The 26,450-nt window shown below is 47.0% G+C and overlaps 1 protein-coding gene across 3 annotated transcripts; it reads left to right on the forward strand.

Annotated features, from left to right (window-relative positions):
• The first annotated feature begins 1,462 nt into the window (after positions 1-1,462).
• Positions 1,463-24,981, forward strand: LOC132833976 (carcinoembryonic antigen-related cell adhesion molecule 21-like). 3 transcript variants are annotated; one of them, XM_060852682.1, is made up of 8 exons: positions 1,463-1,718; positions 1,873-2,184; positions 7,636-7,950; positions 9,541-9,855; positions 16,757-16,885; positions 18,949-19,077; positions 22,794-22,842; positions 24,792-24,981. In XM_060852682.1, the coding sequence occupies exons 1-7, from the start codon at positions 1,667-1,669 to the stop codon at positions 22,814-22,816; spliced, it is 1,275 nt and encodes a 424-aa protein (XP_060708665.1). In that variant the 5' UTR covers positions 1,463-1,666; the 3' UTR covers positions 22,817-22,842; positions 24,792-24,981. The 3 variants fall into 3 exon arrangements, with proteins under 3 accessions (XP_060708665.1, XP_060708667.1, XP_060708666.1); XM_060852683.1 differs by lacking the exon at positions 16,757-16,885 and having other exon boundaries at positions 1,465-1,718; XM_060852684.1 differs by lacking the exons at positions 16,757-16,885; positions 18,949-19,077 and having other exon boundaries at positions 1,464-1,718.
• The last annotated feature ends 1,469 nt before the right edge of the window (positions 24,982-26,450 follow it).

The following is a 26,450-nucleotide window of genomic DNA, read 5'->3' on the forward strand; positions in this document are numbered from 1 at the left end:
TGAGGTTGACCCACAATGCCCTTGGTGAGGGAATTCCAGAATTTTGTCCCAGCGACAGTGAAAGAATGGTGATATATTTCCAAGTCAGGATAGTGAGTGGCTGGAAGGGGAACTTGCAGGGGATGGTGTTCCCATGTATCTGTTACCCTTGCCCTTCTGGATGGAAGTGCTCCTGGGTTTGGAAGGTGCTGTCTAAGAACGTTTGGGGAATTTCTGCAGTGCATCTTGTAGAGGGTACACACTGCTGCTACTGTATCTTGATGGGAGAGGGAGTGAATGTTTGTGGATGTGGTGCCAATCAAATGGACTGCTTTGTTCTGGATGGTGTCAAACGTCTTGAGTGTTGTTGGGGCTGCTCCCATCCAGATAAGTGAGGAGTATTCCAACACATTTCTGAATTGTGCCTTGTAGATGGTGGACAGGCTTTGAGGAATCAGGAGGTGAGTTACTTGCTGCAGTGTTCCTCGCATCTGACCTGCTCTTGTAGCCACTGCGCTTGTGTGCCGAGTATTGGTGAATTTCTGATCTCTGGTTCTTTCGCGGTCTGCCTGAGCAGATCCTCCCAATTCCCTGCCTAAACCTCTGCCTCCCATTTTCCAGTTTGGAACCAAAGCGGATATTAGCAACAGCAGAAGCCATCAGTGTCTGGGGTGGGGGATAAGAGGAAACAGGTCAGAGAATGGCCTTGAGTAGGACTGAAACCAAAGTCAATGTATTCCCAAAGTAGGTAGGGAGTGTCCCTGGCTCACCCCTACACCTCCACCCTGCTTTTTAAATGGGGAGTAAAAAATGAGGTCTGCAGATGCTGGAGATCACAGCTGAAAATGCGTTGCTGGTTAAAGCACAGCAGGTTAGGCAGCATCTCAGGAATAGGGAATTCGACGTTTCGAGCATGAGCCCTTCATCAGGAATGAGGTCTGAGCAGGGGAAAAGGAATCGATGTCCTGTGATGAGCAGTAAATGCTTTCTGGGGAAATGGGAGAACCACGCACAGAACAGTGACCGAACTCGGAACTCTCTTGAGTTTCGGTTGAAATAGTTGCTTAAACGGGAGACGTGACCTAAAAAGCAGCCATCAGCTGTTTTTAACTCTAAGGAAAACTTGGCTGAGAGGCAGGAAACGAATAACTGGTTGTTTTTATTTCAGACTTGGGGAGGAAGTTTGTGGTGGAGATTCCCAGATGGAAGGGGGGAATTCAATTTCTGTTATTGAAAGCGGATGGACAGATGAAAAACAGCAATTAATAAAGAGGAAAATGCATTCGACTTTGTGACTAGGGGCTAGAAACATAGAATATAAGATCGAGTATTTGGTGACCATCTTGCTCAGCTGGGAGCTTGACAAGGCAACATTATTTGCAGTGGTGTCGCGTTGTGAGAGCTGGGACGCGGATAGAATATTCCTTTTCCTCAGGCAAAGATCCCTTTCATCTGGAGTAAGCGACCAGGGCGAAATGATCGTAGTCTCCAGTCCAGACAGAAGGAGAGGAAACCACAGAACAATGGGAACTGACAATGATTGCACTTGGAGCTCGTTGACAAGTGTATGACCAGCAAACAGAGCAGCCAGTCACTTGTCTTTCCCCAGTCTTCGCAAACCGCTCATGTGACGCTCCTGGGAACAGGACTCCAGTGAAAACACCGGATCAGAGACACTTCTGCCAAAATGGAGAGAGCTGGATTCATCATCTCCGTGGTGTGCTTCGTCCTATCATACGGTGAGAATCTCTTTGGGTATCAGTAGGCCGGGTCAGAGCAGGCAACTGGAAGTTTTGGGGACCTCCTGAGGGTAAAAGTAAAAGGCAGCCCCTGTGTGTTGCTTTCCTCTCTGGGTTCCTTCCTAACGGAGATACCTTGGAATTGTTCCCACAGCTGAGCCTTTCAGTATCTTCGTGTACAAGCCAGAGGTCAACGCCACCGTGGGTGATCGAGTCACCCTCCCGGTGAGACCCTCCTCCCCCGTCTCGAGTGGTTTCTGGAAGTTTGGCGGTGAGTCCATCGTCCTGTGGACCGTCGAGCCGCCTGACCTCAACGTCGCCTACACCAAACGCAAGGTGCTGCTTTTGGACAACACGTCCCTCCTCCTCCTCTCAGTAACTCTCAAAGACGCTGGGGATTACTGGGTGACGATGGACTCCCCGACTGGACAAGAAGGCAAAGCCAAGGTCACTTTGAACGTGTTCCGTAAGTTTCCTGTCTCTTGTAATCGACAATGAGCAGATCAACATGGGCCGAGCGGTAGACAGTGTTCACTTGGACTTCAGTTTGACAAGGTTTCACATGATGGACTATAATTAGCAAAGTTCGATCACACGGGATTCAGGGTGAACTTGCCAATTAGTCACAAAATGGGCTTTATGGTGAGAGACAGGGTGGTGATGGAGGGGTGTTGTTCAGATTGGAGACTTGTGACCAGGGTGTTCCACAGGGATCAGCGCTGGGTCCACTTTTGTTTGTCATTTATAGAAATGATTCAGGTGAACCTATAGAAAGCATGTTTCATAAGTTTATGGATGACACCAAGACAGTGGAGTGGGCAGTGAAGAAGGTCACCTAAGATTACAAGAACATCTTGATCAATTGGGTGAATAGGCAGATGAGTGGCAAATGGAGTTTACTTCAGATAAATGTACCACATTTTGTTAAGATAAACAAAGACAGGACTTAAACGATTAAAGTAGGGCACTGGGGAGTGTTATGGAACAGAGAGACCAAGGAGTTCAGGTACAAAATGCTTTCAAGTTTGCATCAGATCGAGATAGGGCAGTTAAGAAGGCCTTTAGCATACTTGCCTTCATTGCTCACAAGAATGTTGGAGTTGGGATGTTATTTTGAAGATGTACAGGATGTTGGAGAGGCGTCTGCTGGAATAGTGTCCAGTCCTGATCACCCTGTTACAGGAAGGTGACCTTACAGAAGTTTATAAAATCAGGAGGGGCATGGATAAGGTGCATGCCTTTTCCCTCGTGTGGGGGATTTCAAGACCAGGGGCGTATTTTAAAGGTGAGAGGAGAAAATTGTTTAAAAAAGACACGGGAGGCAATTTGTTTCAACAAAGGTTAGTGGTGCCGATAGTAGTCATGGTTTGGAGATGCCAGTGTTGGACTGGTGTGCTTCCAATTAAACCGGTTGGACTAGAACCTGGTGTTGTGTGGTTTTTAACTTTGTTTCATCAAAGGGTGGACCGTGTGTGGAATGAACTTCCAGAGGAAGTGGTGGATGTGGGTCCAGTTAGAATGTTTAAAAGACATCTAGACAACCACCTGATGAAGGAGCATCACTTCGAGAGCTAGTGCTTCCAAATAAACCTGTTGGACTATAGCCTGGTGTTGTGTGGTTTTTAACTTTGTCCATCCCAGCCCAACACCGGCATCTCCAAATCATGACATTTAGATAAGTACAGGAATAGGAAATATTTGGAGAATTACATGCTAAGTGCAGGCAGATGGATCTAGTTGAGTTCAGGATTATGGTCGCCATGGCAATGGACTGAGGGATCTGTTTCTGTGCTGGAAGTGTCTATGACTCCATAACTTGAATTGGGCATGTGATGAGGCTCATTTGGTGTTTTATTTATTGATATAAAATGCTTAGATTCGATTTGATTCCCTACAGTGTGGAAACAGGCCCTTTGGCCCAACACGTCCACACCGACCCTCCGAAGAGTAACCCACCCAGGCCCATTTCCCTCTGAATAACGCACAATTTAGCAAGGCCAATTCACCTGGCCTGCACCTCTGTGAAAGGAAGCCCCCACAGACACAGGGAGAATGTGCAAATTCGACATAGGCAGTTACCTGAGGCTGGAATCCAACCTGGGACCCTGGTGCTGTGAGGCAGCAGTGCTAACTGCTAAATCATCGTACCGCCCTGCGTTTATGTTTATAAAAATAAAGAACTGTAGGTGCTTAAGCTCTGAGATGAAAGACAGCAATTGCTAGAGAAACTCAGCAGGTCTGACAGCATTTGGGAAGAGAGAAAGCAGTCTTAACGCTTCAGAACACAGGTCACTGGAGCCGAAACATTGAGTTTGCTTTTTCTCTCTCTGTCAGACCTGCTGTTTCTCGAGTTATTTCTGCTTTTCGCTTCTTTCTGTTTGTCTTGGCCGGGTACGATACTTGTAATTCTGTGTCAAAGGTATAATTCAGACTCTGTGATTCAGCCAAACTCTAGATCAGATTCCCTACAGTGTGGAAACAAGCCCTTCAACCCCAACCCTCCAGAGAGTAACCCATCCCCCTATGTTTACCCCTGACTAATGCACCATCCACGATTTAGCATGGCCAGCCCACCCTAACCTGCACATTGGGGGAGGAAACCGGAGCAAGTCCATGCAGACACGGGGAGAACGTGCAGACTCCACACAGACAGTCACCCAAGGCAGGAATCAAACCTGGGTCCCTGGTGCTGTGAGGCAGTAATGCTAACCACTGAGCCACTGCACCTGTACAAGCTAAGACCATAAGAAATAGGAGCAGGAATAGTCCATTCAGCCCCTCAAGCCTGGTCTGCCATTCAATACGAAAGTGGCTGATCTGACATTTCTCACGGCCACTTCCCTGCTCGTTCCCCATAACCACTGATTCCACGACTGATCAAAAATCTATCTCAGCCTCAAATATATCGAAGGACTCTGCCCCCACAGCAAGGAGTTACAAGACTCACAACCCTGAGGGAAAGGAAATTCCTACTCATCTCATTCTTAAATTGGCCACCCCTTTATTCTGAGACTCTACACTCTGGTCCTAGACTCTCCCATGAAGGGACACCTCTTTTACCCAGGAAAGCTCCTGAAGAATCTGACATCTTTCAATGAGATCACCTCTCATCCTTCTAAAGTACACTGCACAGAGTCCCCATCTGTTTGTCTTCGACATCATGGAACCCCTACAATGCATAAGCAGGCCATTCAGCCCATTGAGTCCACACTGACCCTTGAAAGAGCATTCCACCCTGGGCCTTACATTTCCCATGGCCAATCCACCTGACCCATACATCTTTGGACTGAGGGAGGAAAGTGGAGCACCCGGAGGAAACTCACGCAGACACGGGGAGAACGTGCAAACTCCACACAGCCAGTTGCCTGAGGCTGGAATCAAACCTGGTCCCTAGTGCTGTGAGGCAACAGTGCTAACTACTGAACCACGATGCTTCCCTTTGCTTGTGAGACAATACCTCCACACAGAGAATTACTCAAGTGAACCTGTTCTGATCTGATTTGGAGACACCAGTATTGGACTGGGGTGTACAAAGTTAAAAACCACACAACACCAGGCTGTAGTCCAACGGGTTTATTTGGAAGCACAAGCTTTCCGAGTGCTGCTCCATCATCAGGTGGTTGACCAGCTGATCTGCCAGACTTTTATTCTGAGTCAAAGGTGTAACTGAGACTCTGTGATTCAGCCAAACTCGATAAGTTGAGAGATTTGAATTCTGTTCAGAGAGGGAGATGGTGGTGTAATAGCATTGTCACTGGACTAGTAATCCAGAGGTCAAGGTTTGAGATATAGATTCAGATCTCACAATATCAGTTGGTGGAACTGGAATTCAGTGAATAAAGCTGGATTTTAAACCTTGTCATCAGTAATAATGACCCATTTGATTGACTGATTCCTTTTGTGAAGGGAATTTGCCTTCTTTACCTGGTTGACTGACATGTAACTCCATACCCACAGCAATATGGCTGATTCTGAACTGCCATCTGAAACAGTCCAGCAAGCTACTCAGTTCAACAAATGCTTGCCTTGCCAGCAACACCCATGGAAGAAAAGAATAAACCAATTAATCACTTTGTGGGTGGCACAGTAGCTCAGTGGTTAGCACTGCTGCCTCACAGCGCCAGAAATCCTGGTTCAATTCCTGCCTCAGGCGACTGTCTGTGTGGAGCTTTCACATTCTCCCCGTATCTGCGTGGGTTTCCTCCCACAGTCCAAAAATGTGCAGGTTAGGTGAATTGGCCAGGCTAAATTGCCTGTAGTGTTAGGTGTAGGGGAATGGGTCTGGGTGGGTTGCTCTTCAAAGGGTCAGTGTGGACTTGTTGGGCCAAAGGGCCTGTTTCCACACTGTAAGTAATCTGAACAGGAATAGTATCTTTTAAACATTGTAATTGTACCTGCATCCAACACTTCCTCAGGGAGTTCATTACACATGTGAACCACCCTCTGTGTAAAAAATTTGCCCCTCATGTCTTTTTACAATGTCCATCCTCTCACGTTAAAAATGTGCCCTCTAGTCTTGAGATCCCCCCTCTTAGGGAAAAGACACCTCCCATTGTCAGCACAGGACATTAACAGAGTGGCACGGTGGCTCCGTGGTAAGTACTGCGGCCTCATAGCACCAGGGACCTGGATTTGATTCCAGCCTCAGGCAACTGGCTGTGTGGAGTTTGCATGTTCTCCCTGAGTCTGTGTGGGTTTTCTCCCACAGTCCAAAGATGTGCAGGTTAGGGTGAATTGGCCATGCTAAATTGTCCCATAGCATTCAGGGTTTGTAGGTTAGGTGCATTAGTCAAGGGTAAATGCAGGGGAACGAGTCTGGGTTGGTTACTCTTTAGAGGGTTGGCGTGGATTTGTTGGGCCGAATGGCCTGTTTCCACACTGTAGGGATTCTATGATTAACCCTCTCTATACCTCTCATCATTTTGCAAACTACTATAAGGTCACCTCTCAGTCTCCTGCACTCCAGTGAAAATAGCCCCAGCCTAACCAGCATTTCTTTATAACGCAAGCCTTCCATATCCAGCACCGTCCTTGTAAATCTCCTTTGAACCCCCTTCAGCTTAATAATATCATTCCAATAACTAGGTGACCAGAACTGGGCACAGTAGCCCAAAAGAGGCCTCACCAACGTCCTATACAACATCAACTCCTATAGCAACGAAGGCAAGCATATTAAATGCCTTTTTAACCACTCTGCTTATATGTGATGCAAACTTCAAAGAGTTACGCACCTGAACCCCTAGGTCCCTCTGTTCTCCAACACTACTCAAGGCCCTACCATTCATTGTATAAGCCCGGCCCTTGTTTGTTTTTCCAAAATGCCATTCCTTGCATTTATCCAGTTTGAACTCTGCCATAGAGTCACAGAGATGTACAGCATGGAAACAGATCCTTCGATCCAACTGGTCCATGCCAATGGGGTATCCAATCTAGTCCCATTTTTCAACCCATTGATCCATTTGATCAAGATCCCTTTGTAATCTTAGAAAGCTTTCTTTGCTCTCTACTATGCCACCAATTTTGGTATCGCCTGCAACCTTACTAACCATGCCTTTTGTACATGTATCCAGTTCATTCATATAAACGACAAACAGAAGAGGACCCAGAAATTATCCCTGAGGAACACTGCTGGTGACAAGACTCCAGTCTGAGAAACTACCCTCCACCACCATTCTCTGTCTCCTACTGTGAAGCCAATGGATGGAGAAGGAGAGTGCTAACCTCAGCCAGTGTGGGAATTGAACCCACACTGTTAGCATCACTGGCTGGCCATCCAGCAAATAACATGGATGAATAAAGAAGCATTTATATGCTTGATTATCCATCACTGTTGTAATGAGGGTAGAAGCTGACAGATTCACTGTCATTACAACTGCAGAATCTGGACTATTATCAGTTTTTTTTTGCTTTCACCTAGCAAAGTCTGCTCCTTTTACCATCAGCGTTGAAGGCGGCAAGATTAATGCCGTTGCTGGGGACACAGTCATTCTGTCAGCGAGTCCTTCACAAGAGGTGAAGCACGGGAGCTGGACGTTTGGAGGGAAAGCTGTCGCCTGGTGGAGTGACACATCCCCCGAGATCAGCCCCGATTACAGTGGGCGGGCCGCAATCTCCTCCAAGACTTCACTGAAACTGAAATCGGTTCGGGTATTGGACACTGGAGAATACGATGTGACCATGAGTACAGCGTCCGGAGACACGAGGACAGCCAAAATCGAACTGAATGTTGTCAGTAAGTTGCTGCTGTTTCCCAAATTAAAGAAAGCAAGGGCCAGCAAAATAACTGGGTTGCCTATTTAATGTTGCCCATCATTGCCCAGAATAGTCAACTACCGAAATGAAACAAAGAACTGTGGATGCTGGTAATGTGAAACAAAGGCCAGAAATTGCTGGAGAAACTCAGGAAGTCTGGCAGCATTCTGAAGAAGGGTTAGGGGACCTGAGACATTAATTGTCTCCCACAGAACCTACCAGATCTCCTGAGTTTCTCCAGCAATTTCTGTTTTTGTTACAGGTTGAGTACTTCTGGCTGTTAGGGTAAATAGACAAAGTCTTTTCCCTGGGGTGGGGGAGTCCAGAACTAGAGGACATAGATTTAGGGTGAGAGGGGAAAGATGTAAAAGAGACCTAAGGGGCAACTTTTTCATGCAGAGGGTGGTACATGTATGGAATGAGCTGCCAGAGGAAGTGGTGGAGGCTGGTAAAATTGCAACATTTAAGAGGCATTTGGATGGGTATATGAATAGGAAGGGTTTGGAGGGATATGGGCCGGGTGCTGGCAGGTGGGACTAGATTGAATTGGGATATCTGGTCGGCCGAGGGTTAGACCGAAGGGTCTGTTTCCCTGCTGTACATCTCTATGACTCTATGTGTCAAGTGTTGGTGGGGCATATCACAACAAATGTTTCTATTCTATTGCACATGAGATGTGGGTGTTCCTCGCTCAGACAGCTTTTGCTCCCCATCCTTCACTACCCTGGAAGGGTTAGTGGTGAACAGCAGCAGTCTTTGGGATGTGCATACCTAGGGATTACCATTGACCAGAAATTCCACTAGACTCACCACATTAACACAGCGGCTACAGGAGCAGGTCAGAGGCTCGGAATACTGCACCTCCTGACTCTGCAAAACCTGTCCGCCATCTGCAAGTCAAGAGTGTGATGGAATACTCCCTACCTTCCCTGATGGGGGCAGCTCCGACAACACTAGAGAAGCTTGACACCACCCAGGACAAAGCAACCCCTGCTTGATTGGCACTACAGCCACAAACACCCGTTCCCTCTGCCACCGACGCTCAGTAGCAACAGTGTGTACCATCGACAAGATGCACTACAGAAACTCACCAAAGATCCTCAGAAAGTGTCTTCCAATCCCATGACCACTTCCGTCTAGAAAGACAAGAGCAACAGATACACGCAAACACAACCACCTACAAGTTCCCCTCCAAGCCACTCCCCGTCCCGACTTGGAAATATGTTGCCGTTCCTTCACTACCACTGGGTCAAAATCCCAGAATTCCCTCCCTGATGGAATTGTGGGTCAACTTACAGCAGGTAGACTGCAGCAGTCCAAGAAGGCAGCTCACCACCAACTTCTCAAGGGGCAATTAGGGATGGACAATAAATGTTGGGCCCAGCCAGAGACCCCCATATCCTGTGGGAATGACTAAAAAGATTATTAATAAGGAGGACAGTTATGTTGGTCATTAGATTTAAATACATCTCTCGCAGCCTCATGTAGAAACAGCAAGTTGGCCCACTCTAGGAGTGATCAGTTACAAGAAGTTTAATGTAGTTTACTGACCTATTGTCCTGTCTCCCAGCGCAGCCACAGCCTCTCAGCATCTCCCCAGAGCTCAGCAGCATCAAAGCACAGTCTGGAGCCCGTGTCATCCTGTCTGTTCATATATCCGGGGAAGTGAACAATGGAAGCTGGGTTGCCAATGGGGAAACGCTTTTCCAGTGGGACGGCACCATTCAGAATACAACACAGCACAAGTTCTTCTGGATAGACCTCTTACCAAATGCATCCCTCCTTCTATTCTCTGTGCATTCCTACAGCTTCACAGAGTTTACAATCACTCTGGAGTCCCCCACCGGTATCTCAGCATCAGCCATTATCACCCTTCAAGTATTCAGTGAGTACCTGCTACAATTGTTGGATTAAAGAGTTACTTGGTGAAAACTTGCACTTAGGGCAGCGTGGTGGCTCAGTGGTTAGCACTGCTGCCTCATAGCACCAAGGACCTGGGTTCGGTTCCCACCTCGGGTGACTGTCTGTGTGGAGTTTACATATTCTCCCAATGTCTGTGTAGGTTGCCTCCTACAGTCCAAAGATATGCAGGCTCAGTGAATTGGCTGAGCTAAACTGCCCTTAGTGTTAGGTGCATTAGATTCCCTACAGTGTGGAAACAGGCCCTTCGGCCCTTGGAAGAGTAACCCACCCAGACCCATTACCCTCTGACTAATGCATTGAACACTATGAACCATTTAGCATGGCCAATCCACCCTGACCTGCACATCTTTGGACTGTGGGAGGAAACCCACACAGACACGGGAAGAATGTGCAAACTCCACACAGACAGTCACCCGAGGCTGGGATTGTACCTAGGACCCTGGTGCTGTGAGGCAGCAGTGTTAACCACTGAGCCACCGTGCTGCCCTGTCAGGGGTAAATATGGACAATGGGTCTGGGTGGGTTTCGCTTCAGAAGGTCAGGGTGGACTCTGAGGGCCGAAGTGCCTGTTTCCACACTGTAGGGTATCTAATCTTATTTTGCCCATTTGATTGCTAATTGAATTATCTCGAACATCTTGTCCCTCTGCTGAGGTTCCTGTTCCTAGTTTGGTTAGATTAGGGTGAAAGAATTTGCAACGGGTCTGGGCATGATGACTATTTTCTTTGCACTGTTGAACTGCCAAGGGTGGGGATGTTCACAACTAGGGGTCAAAGTTAAAGGCGAGAGGAGAAAGATTTAAAAGGGATCTGAGGGGCAGTTGTTTCACACTGTGGTATAGGACAGATGTTAGAGGTAGTTTCTTTACTCAGAGAGTCGTAGGGGCATGGAACGCAGTGTCTGCAACAGTAGTAGACTCGCCAACTTTACTGGCCTTTAAATGGTCGTTGGGTAGGTATATGGACAAGAATGGAATAGCATAGGTTAGATGGGCTTCAGATTGATTTCACAGGTTGGCGCAACATCGAGGGCCGAAGGACCTGTACTGTGCTTTAATGCTCTAGAAGGTGGTTCATATGTGGAATGAACGACACACGAGCTGGTGGATGCAGGTACAGTTACAACACTCAATAGGCATTTTGACGGGTACGCAAATAGGATAGGTTTAGAGGGAAATAGACCAAACGCAGGCAAATGGGACTAGTTCAGTTTGGGAAATGTAATTGGCATGGACAAATTGAACAGAAGGGTCTGCTGTATGACTCAGTGTAGGTCTGTATATTCTGAGGTTACATGGAGACGACTTCCTTTGTCGAACAGAAAATTATTCCAAACTTAAAGCAGCTGGCTTTTCTGTGCCACTGAACTCAATCAAAAGAAAATGGGGAGAGGCTGTAAATTTGGGGCATAACAGCTGGCCTTCTGAACTTGTGTTTGCACCAATGCTGTCACTTTTTGAGGTTATTTTGTCCTGTTTCTTTTTCGAGGAGAGGTTGTAAAGCAGAGGTGCAGAACTGGTTAAATAAGAGCACTTGCATCATCAGCTTGGGAGGCCTTGGGTTTTTTTTTCACAGCCTGAATGGGTGTGGCCAACTGTCACAGAGTGGGGTTTCTAGATTTTAGTTCCTCACTAACGTCAGAAGCTACTGCGATGTCAACAGTGTTGGAAGCTTCAGTAATGTCCTCCTGGCTCCAACTCTCTGAAATTCCTCTTGCTGTTTTTCGCCTCCTGGATGTGAGAATCCGTGACTGAACTTACCTTTTTTTTTGCCAAAGGTAATGTTTATGGAATGTTACTATATTGGAAGTTAATTAGTAATATCTGTTACGGGGTCTGTTATTATGCTAGGCCTTCCAGCACAGTTGTTATCCGAAATTCCTCTTTCTTTGATTGGACTTTAACTACAGCAGTTTAAAAAAATTGAATGCTTAACACTGAATGGTTTGACCCATTAATTTGCATCTGAAAGAGGCACTTCACCTCTGAGTTCAAAAAAGAAGTAAAATTTAGGGTCGAGGCTACCTTAAAGTATTTTCAGGGGGTCTGGTCTGGTCCATAACACTTCAACTCCCCCTCCCACTCCACCAGGTTCATGCAGGTCCTGGGCCTCCTCCATCACCACTCCCTAACCACCCTGGAGGAATAACACCTTATCTTCCACCTCGGGACCCTCCAACCCCACGGCATCAATGTGGATCTCACCAGTTTCCTAATTTTCCTCTTCCCTCGCCTTATCCCAGATCCAACCTTCCAGTTCAGCACCGCCCTCATGTCCTGTCCCACCTGTCCATCTTCCTTCCCACCTATCCGCTCTAACCTCCCCTCTGACCTATCACTTTTACCCCCACCTCCATCCACCTCTTGCACTCTCAGCTACCTTCCTCCCCAGCACCACCCCCTCCCATTTATCTCTCAGCACCTCCCCCTTCCCCTCCCTCCTCACAAGCCTCATTCCTGATGAAGGGCTTTTGCCCGAAATGTCGACTCTCCTGCTCCTCGAATGCTGCCTGACCTGCTGTGCTTTTCCAGCAACACACTCTCGACTCTGGTCGGGAACAATTTGTCATTCTAATAGATCAAAACAGATCTGGTTCTGGTCTTAAATTTAGATCCTTGCCTCCCTCCTTTTACCTTGCGTTTCCTCCTCTGTCTATCAAACTCAGCCTTGAGTAGATTCAATGACCAAGCGTCTACACCTTTCCAGCGAAGCTATTTCCACAGACTCACGACCCTCGAAGAGATGAAACAAAAACTCTTTGTATTCCATCTTAAAAGGGAAACCTCTTATTTATTTACTTCTGTTTCCTCGTTCAAGCTTTTTCAACATTACTAGATAATTTCTCAAATAAGGAGACCTAAACTGTGCATATTATTACTGATCAGACCCCAAAATGCCCTGGACAACTGCAATAAAGCAATTGATCTCCCTAAGACCATAAGGAACAGGAGGCCATTCATCTCTTTGAGCCTACGTTCAATGACGTCATGGCTGATCAGAAAGAGCATGACAAGGACGTTACCAGGACTGGAGGGTTTGAGCTAGAAGGAGAGATTGGATAGGCTGGGCTTTTTTTCGCTGGAGCACGAGAGATTGAGGGTTCACTTTATAGATCATAAGGAGTATGGATAAGGTGAATACAAAGGCCTTTTGCCTAGGCTGGAGTAATTCAAAACTAGGGCATGTATTTTTAAGGAGAGAGGAGAAAGATTTAAAAGGAACCAAAGGGACAACTTTTGCACACAGTGGATGGTTTGTATGTGGAAGAAGCTGCCAGAGAAAGTGATAGATGCAGCTACAGTGGCAACATTTAAAAGACATTTGTACATAAAAGTTATAGGGGATAGGAAATGTTTTGCGGGATGTGGGTCAAATGCAGGAAAGAGGTCTGGGTTTAGTTGGGGCAACTTGGTCAGCATGGATGAGTTGGACCAAAGGGTTTTAGAACAAGAACATTACAGCGCAGTACAGGCCCTTCGGCCCTCGATGTTGCGCCGACCTGTCATACCAATCTGAAGCCCATCTAACCTACACTATTCCATGTATGTCCATATGCTTGTCCAATGATGACCTAAGTGTACTTAAAGTTGGTGAATCTACTACCATTGCAGGCAAAGCATTCCATACCCTTACTACTCTCTGAGTAAAGAAACTACCTCTGACATCTGGCCTATATCTATCACCCCTCAATTTAAAACTATGCCCCCTCATGCTCGCCGTCACCATACTTGGAAAAAGGCTCTCCCTGTCCACCCTATCTAATCCTCTGATTATCTCAAATGTCTCTATTAAGTCATCTCTCAACCTTCTTCTCTCCAACGAAAATAGTCTCAAGTCCCTCAGCCTTTCCTCGTAAGACCTTCCCTCCATACCAGGCAACATCCTAGTAAATCTCCTCTGCACCCTTTCCAAAGCTTCCACATCCTTCTTATAATGCTGTGACCAGAACTGTACACAATACTCCAAGTGTGGCTGCACCAGAGTTTTGTACAGCTGTAGCATAACCTCATGGTTCCGGCACTCAATCCCTCTATTAATAAAAGCTAAAACACTGTATGCCTTCTTAACAACCCTGTCAACCTGGGTGGCAACTTTCAAGGATCTGTGTACCTGGACACCGAGATCTCTCTGCTCATCTACACTACCAAGAATCTTACCATTACTTTGGTACTTTGCATTCCGGTTACACCGACCAAAGTGAATCACCTCACACTTGTCTGTGTTAAACTCCTTTTGCCACCTCTCAGTCCAGCTCTGCAGCTTATCTATGTCTCATGTTTTCATGTGACTCTATATTCCTTCCTCATCACAGGAATCAGTTGAGTGGAACTATTTCCAGGTTAGAGTGGTGCTGAAAAAGCACAGCAGGTCAGGCAGCATCCAGAGAGCAGGAAAATCGATGTTTCGGCAAAAGCCTTTCATCGGGAGATAGATCTGACAACCTGTAATATTGCAATACCTTCCCCCCTCCACCACCCACCCAATTTGAGGGATAAGGTGTTTATAGTTCAACATCCTTTTCACAGCCTTAGCTTGTTCTGGAATAGAACAAAGAAAAACAAAGAAACTTTACAGCCCAGGAACAGGCCGTTCAGCCCTCCAAGCCTGTGCTAATCCAAATCTACGGTCTAAACCCGTTGGTCAATTCCTAAGCAAAGTGGGCGATATGGTGGCACAGTGGTTAGCACTGCTGCCTCACAGCGCCTGAGACCCAGGTTCAATTCCTGCCTCAGATGACTGACTGTGTGGAGTTTGCACATTCTCCCCGTGTGTGCGTGTGTTTCCTCCCATAGTCCAAAAATGTGCAGGTTAGGTGAACTGGCCATGCTAAATTGCCCATAGTGTTAGGTGACGGGGTAAATGTAGGGGGGTGGGTCGGTGTGGACTTGTTGGGCCAAAGGGCCTGTTTCTATACTGTAAGTAATCTAATTTGTATCCCTCTCCTCCCCACCTACTCATGCATCTGTGCAGACACATCTTAAATGAATCTACCATGCCTGCCTGTACCAGCTCTGCTGGCAACGCATTCCAAACACCCACCACCCTCTGTGTGAAGTACTTGCCGCGTGTATCCCCCTTAAACTTTCCACCTCTCGTTATTGAATCCTTCACCCTGGGAAAAAGCTTGTCCCTATCCACCCTGTCTATACCCTTCATGGTTTTGTAAACCTCAATCAGGTCCCCCCTCAATCTTCTTTTTTCTAGTGAAAATAAACCTAACCTACTCAACCTCTTTTCATAGCTAGCACCTTCCATACCAGGCAACATCCTCGTAAACCTTCTCTGCACCCTCTCCAAAGCGTCCACATCCTTTTGGTAATGTGGCGACCAGAACTGTACACAGTCTTCTAAATGCAGCCAAACCAATGTCTTGGACAATGTTACCATGTTTTAATCAGTGCACTGTTGTAATGTATGAATTGGTATAACTGCTTTATGTCCTGCAAAGTCCCACCCGTGTTGACGGAATGGTCAGTCATCGAGGTTTACAGCATGGAAACAGGCCGTTCGGCCCAACTTGTCCGTGCCGCCCAGTTTTCACAATTAAGCTAATCCCATATTTGGTCCATATCCCTCCATACATACCCCATCCATGTCGAAACATTTCTTAAATGACAAAATTGTACTCACCTCCACCACTGCATCTGGAAACCCATTCCAGACACTCACCACCCTCTGTGTGAAAAGATTGTCCCTCTGGACCCTTTGTGTCTCTCCACTCTCACCTATTCCCTTTAGGTGTCGACTGTCCTACCCATGGGGAAAATCTGTTGGCTATCCACCTCATCAATATTAAAAATCACACAACACCAGGTTATAGTCCAACAGGTTTAATTGAAAGCACACTAGCTTTTGGAGTGACGCTTTTTCATCAAGTGGCTGTGTACTCCACAACCACCTGACGAAGGAGCAGCGCTCCGAAAGCTAGTGCTTTCAATTACACCTGTTGGACTATAACCTGGTGTTGTGTGATTTTTAACTTTGTACACCCCCGTCCAACACCAGCATCTCCAAATCATCACCTCATCAATGCTTCTCATGGTTTTATAAACCCCGATAAGATCACCTTTCTGATACCACCAGCAAAACTAATGTCATTTACAAGATACCATGCGAGAACTGTAAAAAACACTACAAACTAGCAGGAAACTTGCCACCAGGATACAGGAACACCAACTGGCCACCAAAAGACATGACCCTGTCACTAGTTTCTCCACATACAGACAAAGAAGGATGCCATTTTGGCTGGGACAACACACACATCCCAGGTCAGGGAAAACAATGACACGCACGAGAATTCTTAGAGGCATGGCATTCCAACTGGAACTCCATCAATAAAAACATTGACTTTCACCCTATCTAACTTCCCTTGAAAAGAAAAACTGGAAATGATATCACCCACCTGAAGAAGCCACCACCTATAGGGGAGAGGTAGGACATACAACCAGCACTTCACCAGAGACTCGCACTGATGATGTTACATAGTATGGTGATGAAACGTCTGAAAACAAACCTTCCAGCTCAGCGAGCTGACAAACTTATCACTTTCTGATTCCTGCGCTCCAGGGAAAAGAAGTTTCAGTCTACCCAACTTCCCCCTACAACTCGAACCTTTCAGTCCAGCTAACACCCCGGTAAAACTTTCCTGCGCTCTTTCCAGTTTGATAATGTCCTTTATACAATAGGGGAACCTGAACAGCAGCCGGTCATCTACATTTGGCCTTACCAATGTCTTGTGCACTAAACAGCATGGAATGGTTGGGGGGGAGAGGAGCAGGATGCCAAGATTTGTCTTGTCAAGCAAGTTGAGTTGGAGACTCTCATCGTTTTGCTGACCTGATCGGCGAATTCTATGCCTGACAGACTTCTCTGCAAATTGCACAATCTACAATGTTGGCCTGGCCATTGCGGTTCTTCTGGTTTCGGTTTGCATTTTCCTCATTGGTAAACACATCTATGTGAAGCAGCACAGAGCGATGGGCGAAATTCACGGTAAGTGTCAAACCCTGCATCTCCTCCAAGTGTACAAAATAGGAACAGGAGTGGGCCATTCAGCCGATCAAGCCTCTGCCATCACTCGACAGGAGCAGGATTGATCCTCCATCTCTGTGCCGTACTCCTGATCTCTCCCTGTCCCCTGTGACACCCCTCAGCTTCTAAAGCTGTAAGACCATAAAAAACAGGAACAGCAGTACGCCATTCAGCCCCTCAGGCCCGCTCCATCAGGTAGACATGTTCTTCTTCCACCCCAAAGGTACATTATGGCTGAAAGATCATAATAAACCAGTGGTTTTCAACTGGTGTGCCCCCGTGAACTGCTCATGTGTTCTGTGAGATTTTGTACAATGGTAATAAAAGCCATTGCCAAGAGTATGTTGTTGAATCTTACGACCAGAAGAAATAGGAAAAGCAGCCCCTCTTTTGCCATTCAAAAGGATCATGGTTGATCCCATGTTCCTCAGCTGCACCTCCCTGTCATTTCTTGGTGAGCCTTGATTCCCCGACTGATCAAGAATCCCACCACCCCAGCCTGAAACATACACAGGGACTCTGCCCGGGAGTGGCACGGTGGCTCAGTGTTAGCGCCAGGGACCCAGGTTCAATTAATGCTTCGGGGCAACTGTCTGTGTGGAGTTTGCACGTTCTCCCCGTGTCTGTGTGGGTTTCCTCCGGGTGCTCCGGTTTCCTCCTACAATCCAAAGATGTGCAGGTTAGGGTGGATTGGCCATGCTAAATTGTCCCATAGTGCCCAGGGATGTGCAGGTTAGGGTGGATTGGCCATGCTAAATTGTCCCATAGTGTTCAGGGATGTGCAGGTTAGGGTGGATTGGCCGTGCTAAATTGTCCCATAGTGCCCAGGGATGTGCAGGTTAGGGTGGATTGGCCGCGCTAAATTGTCCCATAGTGTTCAGGGATGTGCAGGTTAGGGTGGATTGGCCATGCTAAATTGTCCCAAAGTGTTCAGGGATGTGCAGTTTAGGGTAGATTGGCCATGCTAAATTGTCCCAAAGTGTTCAGGGATGTGCAGGTTAGGGTGGATTGGCCATACTAAATTGTCCGATAGTGTCCAGGGATGTGCAGGTTAGGGTGGATTGGCCATGCCAAATTGTCCGATAGTGTCCAGGGATGTGCAGGTTCGGGTGGATTGGCCATGCTAAATTGTCCCATAGTGGCCAGGGATGTGCAGGTTCTGGTAGATTGGCCATGCTAAATTGCCCATAATGTTCAGGATGTGCAGGTTAGGGTGGATTGGCCATGCTAAATTGTCCCATAGTGGCCAGAGATGTGTAGATTAGGGTGGATTGGCCATGCTAAATTGTCCCATAGTGTCCAGGGATGTGTAGGTTAGGGTGAATTGGCTGTGCTAAATTGCCCATAGTGTTCAGGGATGTGCAGGTTAGGTGCATTATTCTGGGTGAATGTAGAGTAGTAGGGGAATGGGTCTGGGTGGGTTACTCTTCGGAGGATCAGTGCGGACTTGTTGGGCTGAAGGGCCTGTTTCCACACAGTAGGGAATCTATGAATCTATGATAAGGGATTCCAAAGACTCACAATCCACTGAGAGAAGAATTTCTTCCTCATCACAGTCTTAAGTTTGTGCCACTTTATTCTGAGACTATTCCCACCTTCCCACTCCCCCACCAGGCTGGTCTTAAAAAATATTCTAGCAGATACTTTTTAGAGTGCTAATGCATTTATTAAAGCCTGAATTATTGCAAACTCCTCCAATAAGTCTGTAAATGTGAGTAGATGTGATGTTTATGAGCAAAAGATCCAGCTGAGAAAAGTGAGGGGGTACCATAAAACTAAATTTTTGAAGTGTACTGGAAAAATTGGGAGCCTTAAACAGTGGTGTTTCCCATTGTACCTCTGCAGCTATTACCCTTAAACGTTTAATGCATCGCTTGGTTAGTAGTCCTGTTGGATTTTAGAACCTACCAATCTGCAACTTTCAATCAAGGACAATTTCTTGCACTTGAGTACCAGCAAATTTCCGGCAAGCGTGTCTTTCACTGGGCTGACCACCATTTGAGTGTTTGATTTCCATCTTCCAGATCTCCTGACTATATTCTGTAAAGGATATCGGGCTGCCCTGACCTTAGTCACGATCCTGAGCTTCTGCTTGATAATTGCCTTTTCTATCATCATAAACAAGTATTGGTGTATCCCCAGTACCCGGCCAGGTAAGTTGCTTGATTCAACATCACTTTCACAGAATCATTGAGGTTTACAACACACCAAGAGTGATCCAGCAAAGCTCAGTCTAAGCTCTAAGAACAGCACCTCATTTTCCACTTGGGGTCCCCGCAGCCCCTTTGGACTCAATTTCAACCTTAAGGCTTGAACTCTCCAGTGTCCTTACCCCAGCCTCTGCACGCACCAGGCCTTGTTACCACACAGTCCGCTGCTATGGGGAGAAATTGAGGAAGGCAGATGCTGGAGAGTCAAGGGTTGGTGCTGGAGAAGGCACAACAGGTCAAGCAGCTTCCGAGGAGCAGGAGAGTTGACATTTCAGGCATAAGCCCTTCATCAGGAACGTGGTGGAGGGGGAGGGGGAGGTGTGTGTGTGTGTGTGTGTGTGTGTGTGTGTGTGTGTGTGTGTGTGTGTGTGTGTGTGTGTGTGTGTGTGTGTGTAAGGGGTCTCAGGGACACGTCGGAGGGTGGGGCTGGGGGGAAGATAGCTGGGAAAGCGATAGGTAGCTGCAGGTGGGAGCTGACAGTGATAGGTCAGAGGGAAAGGTGGAGCACATAGGCGGGAACACATAACACACTGATAGCCACTAACAGTCTCCATTAACAACTCTTCACCCTGCTAGCTAAATGGCTGTCCACTCCTTGGTCAGTCCAAATGTCCTTTTCTCTCCTTGGGCTTTATCCCCACTCATCATTTACTCCTTACACCGTCCCTCCAGCCCCCATTTTATCCTCTGCATAAATACTCACATTTTCCGAGCCAACATCAGCTCTGAGGAGGCGTCACCGGACCCTGAAACGTTAACTATGATTTCTCTTCACAGATGCTGCCAGATCTGCTGAGCTTTTCCAGCAACTTCTGCTTTTGATTCTATTAAACAGAGAAGTCGGCTTGGCCGAAAGCCTTGGTACCACAAGTGCACATCTCGAAACTTCTTCAGCGTGCTGAGGGTCTCCACCTTTCCCACACTGACAGGCAGTGAGTCCCACATTCCCCACCACCCTCCGGGTGAATATTTTTGTCCTCACATCCCCCTCTAAACCTCCTCCCCCTTACCTTTAATCTGTGCCCCGGTCACTGATCCCTCCAACAAGGCGAAACGCTTATTCCTGTCTAAGCTCCACATCATTTTATATATCTCAATATCACTTCCTGAGAAAAAAGAACAAGAAATAACATCACCACCGGATACAACGTCACCACAGGAAATTACATCACCAACCCAAGGAAAACACATAAATAGAAAGCGGGCCATGCCACAGTGCTTCATCTGGAGGCTCACTGATAATGTTACCTAGTATGGTGGCGAAACATCTGAAAATGAATCTTCCAGCTCAGCGAGCAAACCTACATCCATAATCTCAACCATGTTCCGCACCTCCTCCTCAGTCTTCTCAGCTCTGAGGAAAACATCCCCATTCTGTCCAATCTTTCTTCATCACTGAAACTCTCCAGCCCAGGCAATCCCTTGGTAAATCTCCCTCTGCCTCCCCCCCCCCCCGCCCCATTGCTATCCCATTTGCTCCTATAATGTGGATTCTAGAATTGCATGCAGTACTCTAGCTGAGACCTAACTGATGTTTTATACAGCTCCCAGCTCGTAAACTCTAAGCCTCATCTAATGAAGGCAAGTATCTCACGTGCCGCCTTAGCCATTTGAATCCAACTGTCCTGCTACCTTAAGGTACAAGTACACCATAATCCCTCTGATGCTTGGTACATCCAGGGTCCTACTACTCACAGACCAATCAGATTGCTCAGTATGGCCTGGAGTCCCTAGCCCACCAATCAGTGCAATCTGCATGGGATTGACAGAAGTTGTTCAAAAAAATGCAGGAGAACATTTCATAGGAGATAAGACAGTGGATAGACACAGATTTCATCGAATCCCTACAGCATGGAAACAGGCATTTTGGCCCAACAAGTCCACACCAAACCTCCAAAGAGTATCCCACCCAGACCAATTCCCCGACTACTCTACATTTACTCCTGACTAATGCACTGAACCCACACAAGCCTGAACACTATGGGACAATTTAGCATGGCCAATTCACCCTAACCTACACATCCCTGAACACTATGGGGCAATTTAGCATGGCCAATTCACCCTAACCTGCACATCCCTGGGCACTATGGGACAATTTAGCATGGCCAATCCACCCTAACCTGCACATCCCTGAACACTATGGGGCAATTTAGCATGGCCAATCCACCCTAACCTGCACATCCCTGGGCACTATGGGACAATTTAGCATGGCCAATCCACCCTAACCTGCAGATTTGTGGACTGTGGGAGGAAACTGGAGCACCCAGATGATATCCACGCAGACACGGGGAGAACACGCAAACTCCACGCAGATAGTCGCCCAAGGCTGGGATCGAACCCTGACTAATGCACTGAACCCACTGAGTGCTAACCACTGAGCCACCAGATTTAGTGCTGGTGAGAGAGATTAGCTGGAAGGGTGTAACCCTCATGTCAGAGTTACCCCAAACCTCCAGGTCTGGAGAAACACATCTTCACATAAAGAGAGGCAGGTATATGGCAACTTCATCCTCAGAAAGTAGTCACTCCATTTCTAATCATAGACTCATACAATGCAGAAGAAGCCCTTCAGCTCATCACTGACAGAAACTGCTTTCTATCTCCAGTAGTCCCACTTTCCAGCACCTTTTATGAGAGCTCAAAGGATGAAAGACTGAACACTCTTTGCCAGTGCAGTCCAGGATATGGAAGGAGATGCAGCCAAGTCGGATACAGAGAGTTGAGAATATATGTTATTCTGAGTGCCATAGAATGAGGAAACTGGCCTGTGGACATGAAGCAACCTCCTGTCCCTATCTGAGGGTGTCAGCACATCGAGTCATAGAGAACAGACCCTTCAGTCCAACTCACCCATGCTGACCAGATATCCTAACCTCAGCTCGTCCCATTTGCCGGCACTTGGCCCCTATCCTGCTGAACCCTTCCTATTCATGTCCCCATCCATATGCCTATTAAATGCTGCAATTGTACCAGCCTCCACCACTTCCTCTGGCAGCTCATTCCATACATGCACCACCCTCTGCACGATTATGATGCCTCTTAGGTCCCTTTCTTATCTTTCCCATCTCACCCTAAACCTGTGCCCTCTAGTTCTGGACTCCCACAACCCAGGGAAAAGACCTTGTCCATTCACCCTGTCCATGCCCGTCATGATTTTATAAACTTCTGTAAGATCACATCTCAGCCTCCTACACTCAGGGAAACAGCCCCACCCTATTTAGCCTCTCCCAATAGCTCAAACCCTCCAACCCTGACAACATACTTGTAATTCCTCTCTGAACCGTGCAAGTTTCACAAGATCCTCCCGATAGGAAGGAGACCAGAATTGAATGCAGGATTCCAAAAGTGGTCTAACCAATGTCTTGTACAGTCGCAACATGACCTCTCAACTCCTGTACTCAATGCACTGACCAATCAAGGCAAGCATACCACACGCCTTCTTCACTACCCTATAGTTTACATCGACACATGGACGTTGAAATTTATAAGTGACACAGTCATGTGACAAAGCAATAGACAATAATATTTTTGAGATGGTAAACATGCAAGCATTTGTTTTGGAGCGGATGTACATTACTCAGTATAGATCATTGAAGGATGCTTCAGCCTCATCAAATTGATTAAGTCAATTGATTATGTTCTCCTCTGTCTTGTTGCAGTTCTGGACTTTGTTGTTGAGTAACCCTATCCAGGTGAGACAGTTAACAGGTGAGTATTTGCAGTATATCAAGAGGTAAGGCAAGTCTTTAAGTTATGATAACTTGCTGGGGTAATACACTGGAAATCGAGTCCTTTGATCCCTTAAGTTATCACAAACATTTAAAGCGTTTCCAATTTACTTGTCTCTCATGGAGTCATAGAGATGTACAACACGGAAACAGACCCTTCGATCCAACTTGTCCATGCCAACCAGATATCCTAATTTAATCTAGTCCCATTTGCCAGCACTTGGCCCATATCCCTCTAAACACTTCCTATTTACATAACCACCCAGATGCCTTTTAAATGTTGTAATTGAACCAGCCTCCACCACATCCTCTGGCAGCCCATTCTGTACACGGACCACCCTTTGCATGAAAAAGTTGCCCCTTCGGTCTCTTTTATATCTTTCCCCTCTCACCCTAAACCTATGCCCTCTAGTTCTGGACTCCACCACACCAGGGAAAAGATATTTACCATATCCATGCCCCTCATGATTTTATAAACCTCTACAAGATCATCCCTCAGCCTCTGACGCTCCAGCGAAAACAGCCCCAGCCTATTCAACCTCTCCCTATAGCTCAAATTCTACAACCCTGGCAACATCCTTGTAAATCTTTTCTGAACCCTTTCAAGTTTCAGAACATCCTTCCAATAGGAAGGAGACCAGAATTGCACGCAATATTCCAAAAGTGGCCTAACCAATGTCCTGTACAGCCGCAACATGACCTCCCAACTCCTGTACTCAATGCTCTGACCTATAAAGGAAAGATTACCAAATGCCTTCTTCATTAACCTATCTGTGACTCCACTTTCAAGGAGTTATGAACCTGCACTCCAAGGTCTCTTTGTTCAGCAACACTCCCTAGGACCTTACCATTAAATGTCTAAGTCCTGCTAAGATTTGCTTTCCCAAAATGCAGCACCTCACATTTATATAAATTAAACTCCATCTGCCACTTCACAGCCCATTGGCACATAGGATTTGAACTAGTGATTCTGAAGGAACTGTGATAAGGATGGTCAGGGGCTTGGAGGGGAACTTGGAGACAGTGGTCTTCCCATGTATCGGCTGCCCTTTGTTCTTTGAGATGGAAGTCGTCATGTGTTTGGAAGGGGCTCCAATAGGAGCCTTAGTGGACTTCTGCAGTGCATCTTCGAATCGTAAGAGTTATACAGCACGGTATCAGACCCTTCACTCCAACTCGTCCATGCCAACCAGATATCCGAAATTAATCTAGTCCCATTTGCCAGCATTTGGCCCATATCCCTCTTAAACCCTTCCCATTCATATACCCATCCAGATGCCTTTTAAATGTTGTAATTGTACCAGCCTCCACCACTTCCTCTGGCAGCTCATTCCATACACGTGCCACCCTCTGTGTGAAATAGTCACCCCTCAGGTCCTTTTTAAATCTTTCTCCTCTCACCTTCAACCTCTGCCATCTATTTTTGGACTCCCCTATCCTGGGAAAAAGACCTTGGCTATTCACATTATCCATGCTCCTCATGATTGTATAAACCTCGATAAGGTCACCCCTGAACCTCCGACACTCCAGGGAAAATAGCCCGAGCCGATCCAGCCTCTCCCTATTTTATATCAGTGCCTGAGATAACGTGTATGTTTTTTAAGATGTGGAGATGCCGGTGTTGGACTGGGGTGTACAAAGTTAAAAATCACACAACATCAGGTTAGAGACCAACAGGTTTAATTGGAAGCACTAGCTTTCGGAGTGACGCTCCTTCATCAGGTGATTGTCGCTCCGAAAGCTAGTGTGCTTCCAATTAAACCTGTTGGACTATAACCTGGTGTTGTGTGATTTTTAACTATGTTTTTTAAAGTTTTCTTTATTTGAGTGCTTGCAGTGCACTGTAACTGTCGGGTTGATGTAATGACAATACAGGACAGTACATTTCATACCAAGCATCACTCCAATCTGTTTTCATTGTGTTTTCAGAGGGAAGCTGAGGACTTTACCAATAATGCTGTGCAGCCCAAACAAGCCAGAAACCGCAGGGAAACCGACGGAAAATGAACAATATTAACTCCCTCCCAGAGGATGTCTTAAAGCAGAATTCAGATTTCACTTTATTACAAACTTGTGGGGTCCACTTGCTCATTAAAGTTTCATGGAGTTACAGCCACAACCTGTTAACTACGCTGGTATGTCTGTTCAGAAAAGAGTTGGTGCAACCGAGATTTTCCGGGTTCTTTTCATCTAAATTCACAATTCATTCCCAGCGTCAAAGGCGGTGGAAAGGTGCAGCCGGTCAGGCAGCATCTGAGGAGCAGGAGAATCAACGTTTCGGGCATAAGCCCTTCATCAGGCATGATTCCTGATCGAGGGCTTATACCTGAAATGCCGACTCTCCTGTTCCCTGGACGCTGCCTGACTGGCTGTGCTTTTCCAGCATCCACAATCTTGACTCTGATCTCCAGTGTCTCCTGATTTATTCCCAGGGCGTGGCACCGTTAGTTGGGCCAGCATCGAGGTTCATAGAATCCCTACAGCGTGGAAACAGGCCCTTCAGCCCAACAGGTCCATACCGACCCTCCAAAGAGTATCCCACCCCAAACCAATTCCCCATTTCTCAACATTTACCTCTGACAAGTGCACTTAACCTCCACAACTCTGAGCACTTTGGCACGGCTAATTCACCGAACCTGCACATCTTTGGACCGTGAGGAAACTGGAGCACCCGGAGGAAACCCACGCAGACACGGGGAGAATGTGCAAACTCCACACAGACAGTTGCCTGAGGCAGGAATTGAACCCAGGTCTCTCGCGCTGTGAGGCAGCAGTGCTAACCACTGTGCCACCATGTTTAACAGAATATTGCCTGGTTATGGGGGATTTTAGCTATGATAGACTGGGTTCATTTTCACCAGAACACAGGAGGTTGAGGGGGTGACCTGATAGATATAAGATTGTGGATGTCATGTGGAAACTGTGCGGCTTTTTCCCAGGGCGGAGGGGTCAATTACTAGGGGACACGGGTTTGAGGTGCAGATGAGGGGGGGATGTTTAAAAGAGATGTGTGAGGCAAGTTTTGCAGACAAAGGGTAGTGAGTGCCTGGTGGAGGTGTTGGAAGCAGCACTCAAGAGGCTCCTGGACGACTACATCAATGTGAAGAAAATGGAGGGATAGGGATCCTGTCAGTGAAGGCAGGTTTCGTCTGTACGGGCAAAATGTGTCAGCATAGGCTTGGAGAGTCCAAGGGCCTGTTCCTGTACTGTCCTGGTCTTTGTTCTTCTTTATAACGGCAGAGATCCTGCGTTCCTACCTAACTCCTTGAACTCCCTTTGCAGGACCTCATTTCACTTTCTGCCGATGACTTTATGAATAACTAATTTGGCTGCGCACTCTCCCAATTCAGAATATCCTGCTCCGGCTGGGAGACATCGTTCACCCTGGCACCAGGGAGGCAACACACTATCCTGGAGTCTCACTTGCCTCTCTGAGCCCTCACCTTGGGGTGGCACAGTGGTTAGCACTGCTGCCTCACAGCGCCAGAGACCTGGGATTGATTCCAACCTCAGGGTGACTGTGTGGAGTTTGCACATTCTCCCCGTGTCTGCGTGGGTTTCCACCGGGTGCTCAGGTTTCCTCCCACT

This window comes from Hemiscyllium ocellatum, chromosome 38 (assembly GCF_020745735.1).
Source record: "Hemiscyllium ocellatum isolate sHemOce1 chromosome 38, sHemOce1.pat.X.cur, whole genome shotgun sequence".
Lineage (NCBI taxonomy): Eukaryota > Metazoa > Chordata > Chondrichthyes > Orectolobiformes > Hemiscylliidae > Hemiscyllium > Hemiscyllium ocellatum.

What these genes read in the sequence shown, in the direction of transcription:
- LOC132833976 (XM_060852682.1), top strand. Translation starts at nt 1,667, where the DNA reads ATGGAGAGAGCTGGATTCATCATCTCCGTGGTGTGCTTCGTCCTATCA. An exon ending in AGCGATGGGCGAAATTCACG is followed by an intron (nt 16,886 to 18,948) that starts GTAAGTGTCAAA and finishes TCCATCTTCCAG; the next exon opens with ATCTCCTGACTATATTCTGT. An exon ending in TATCCCCAGTACCCGGCCAG is followed by an intron (nt 19,078 to 22,793) that starts GTAAGTTGCTTG and finishes GTCTTGTTGCAG; the next exon opens with TTCTGGACTTTGTTGTTGAG.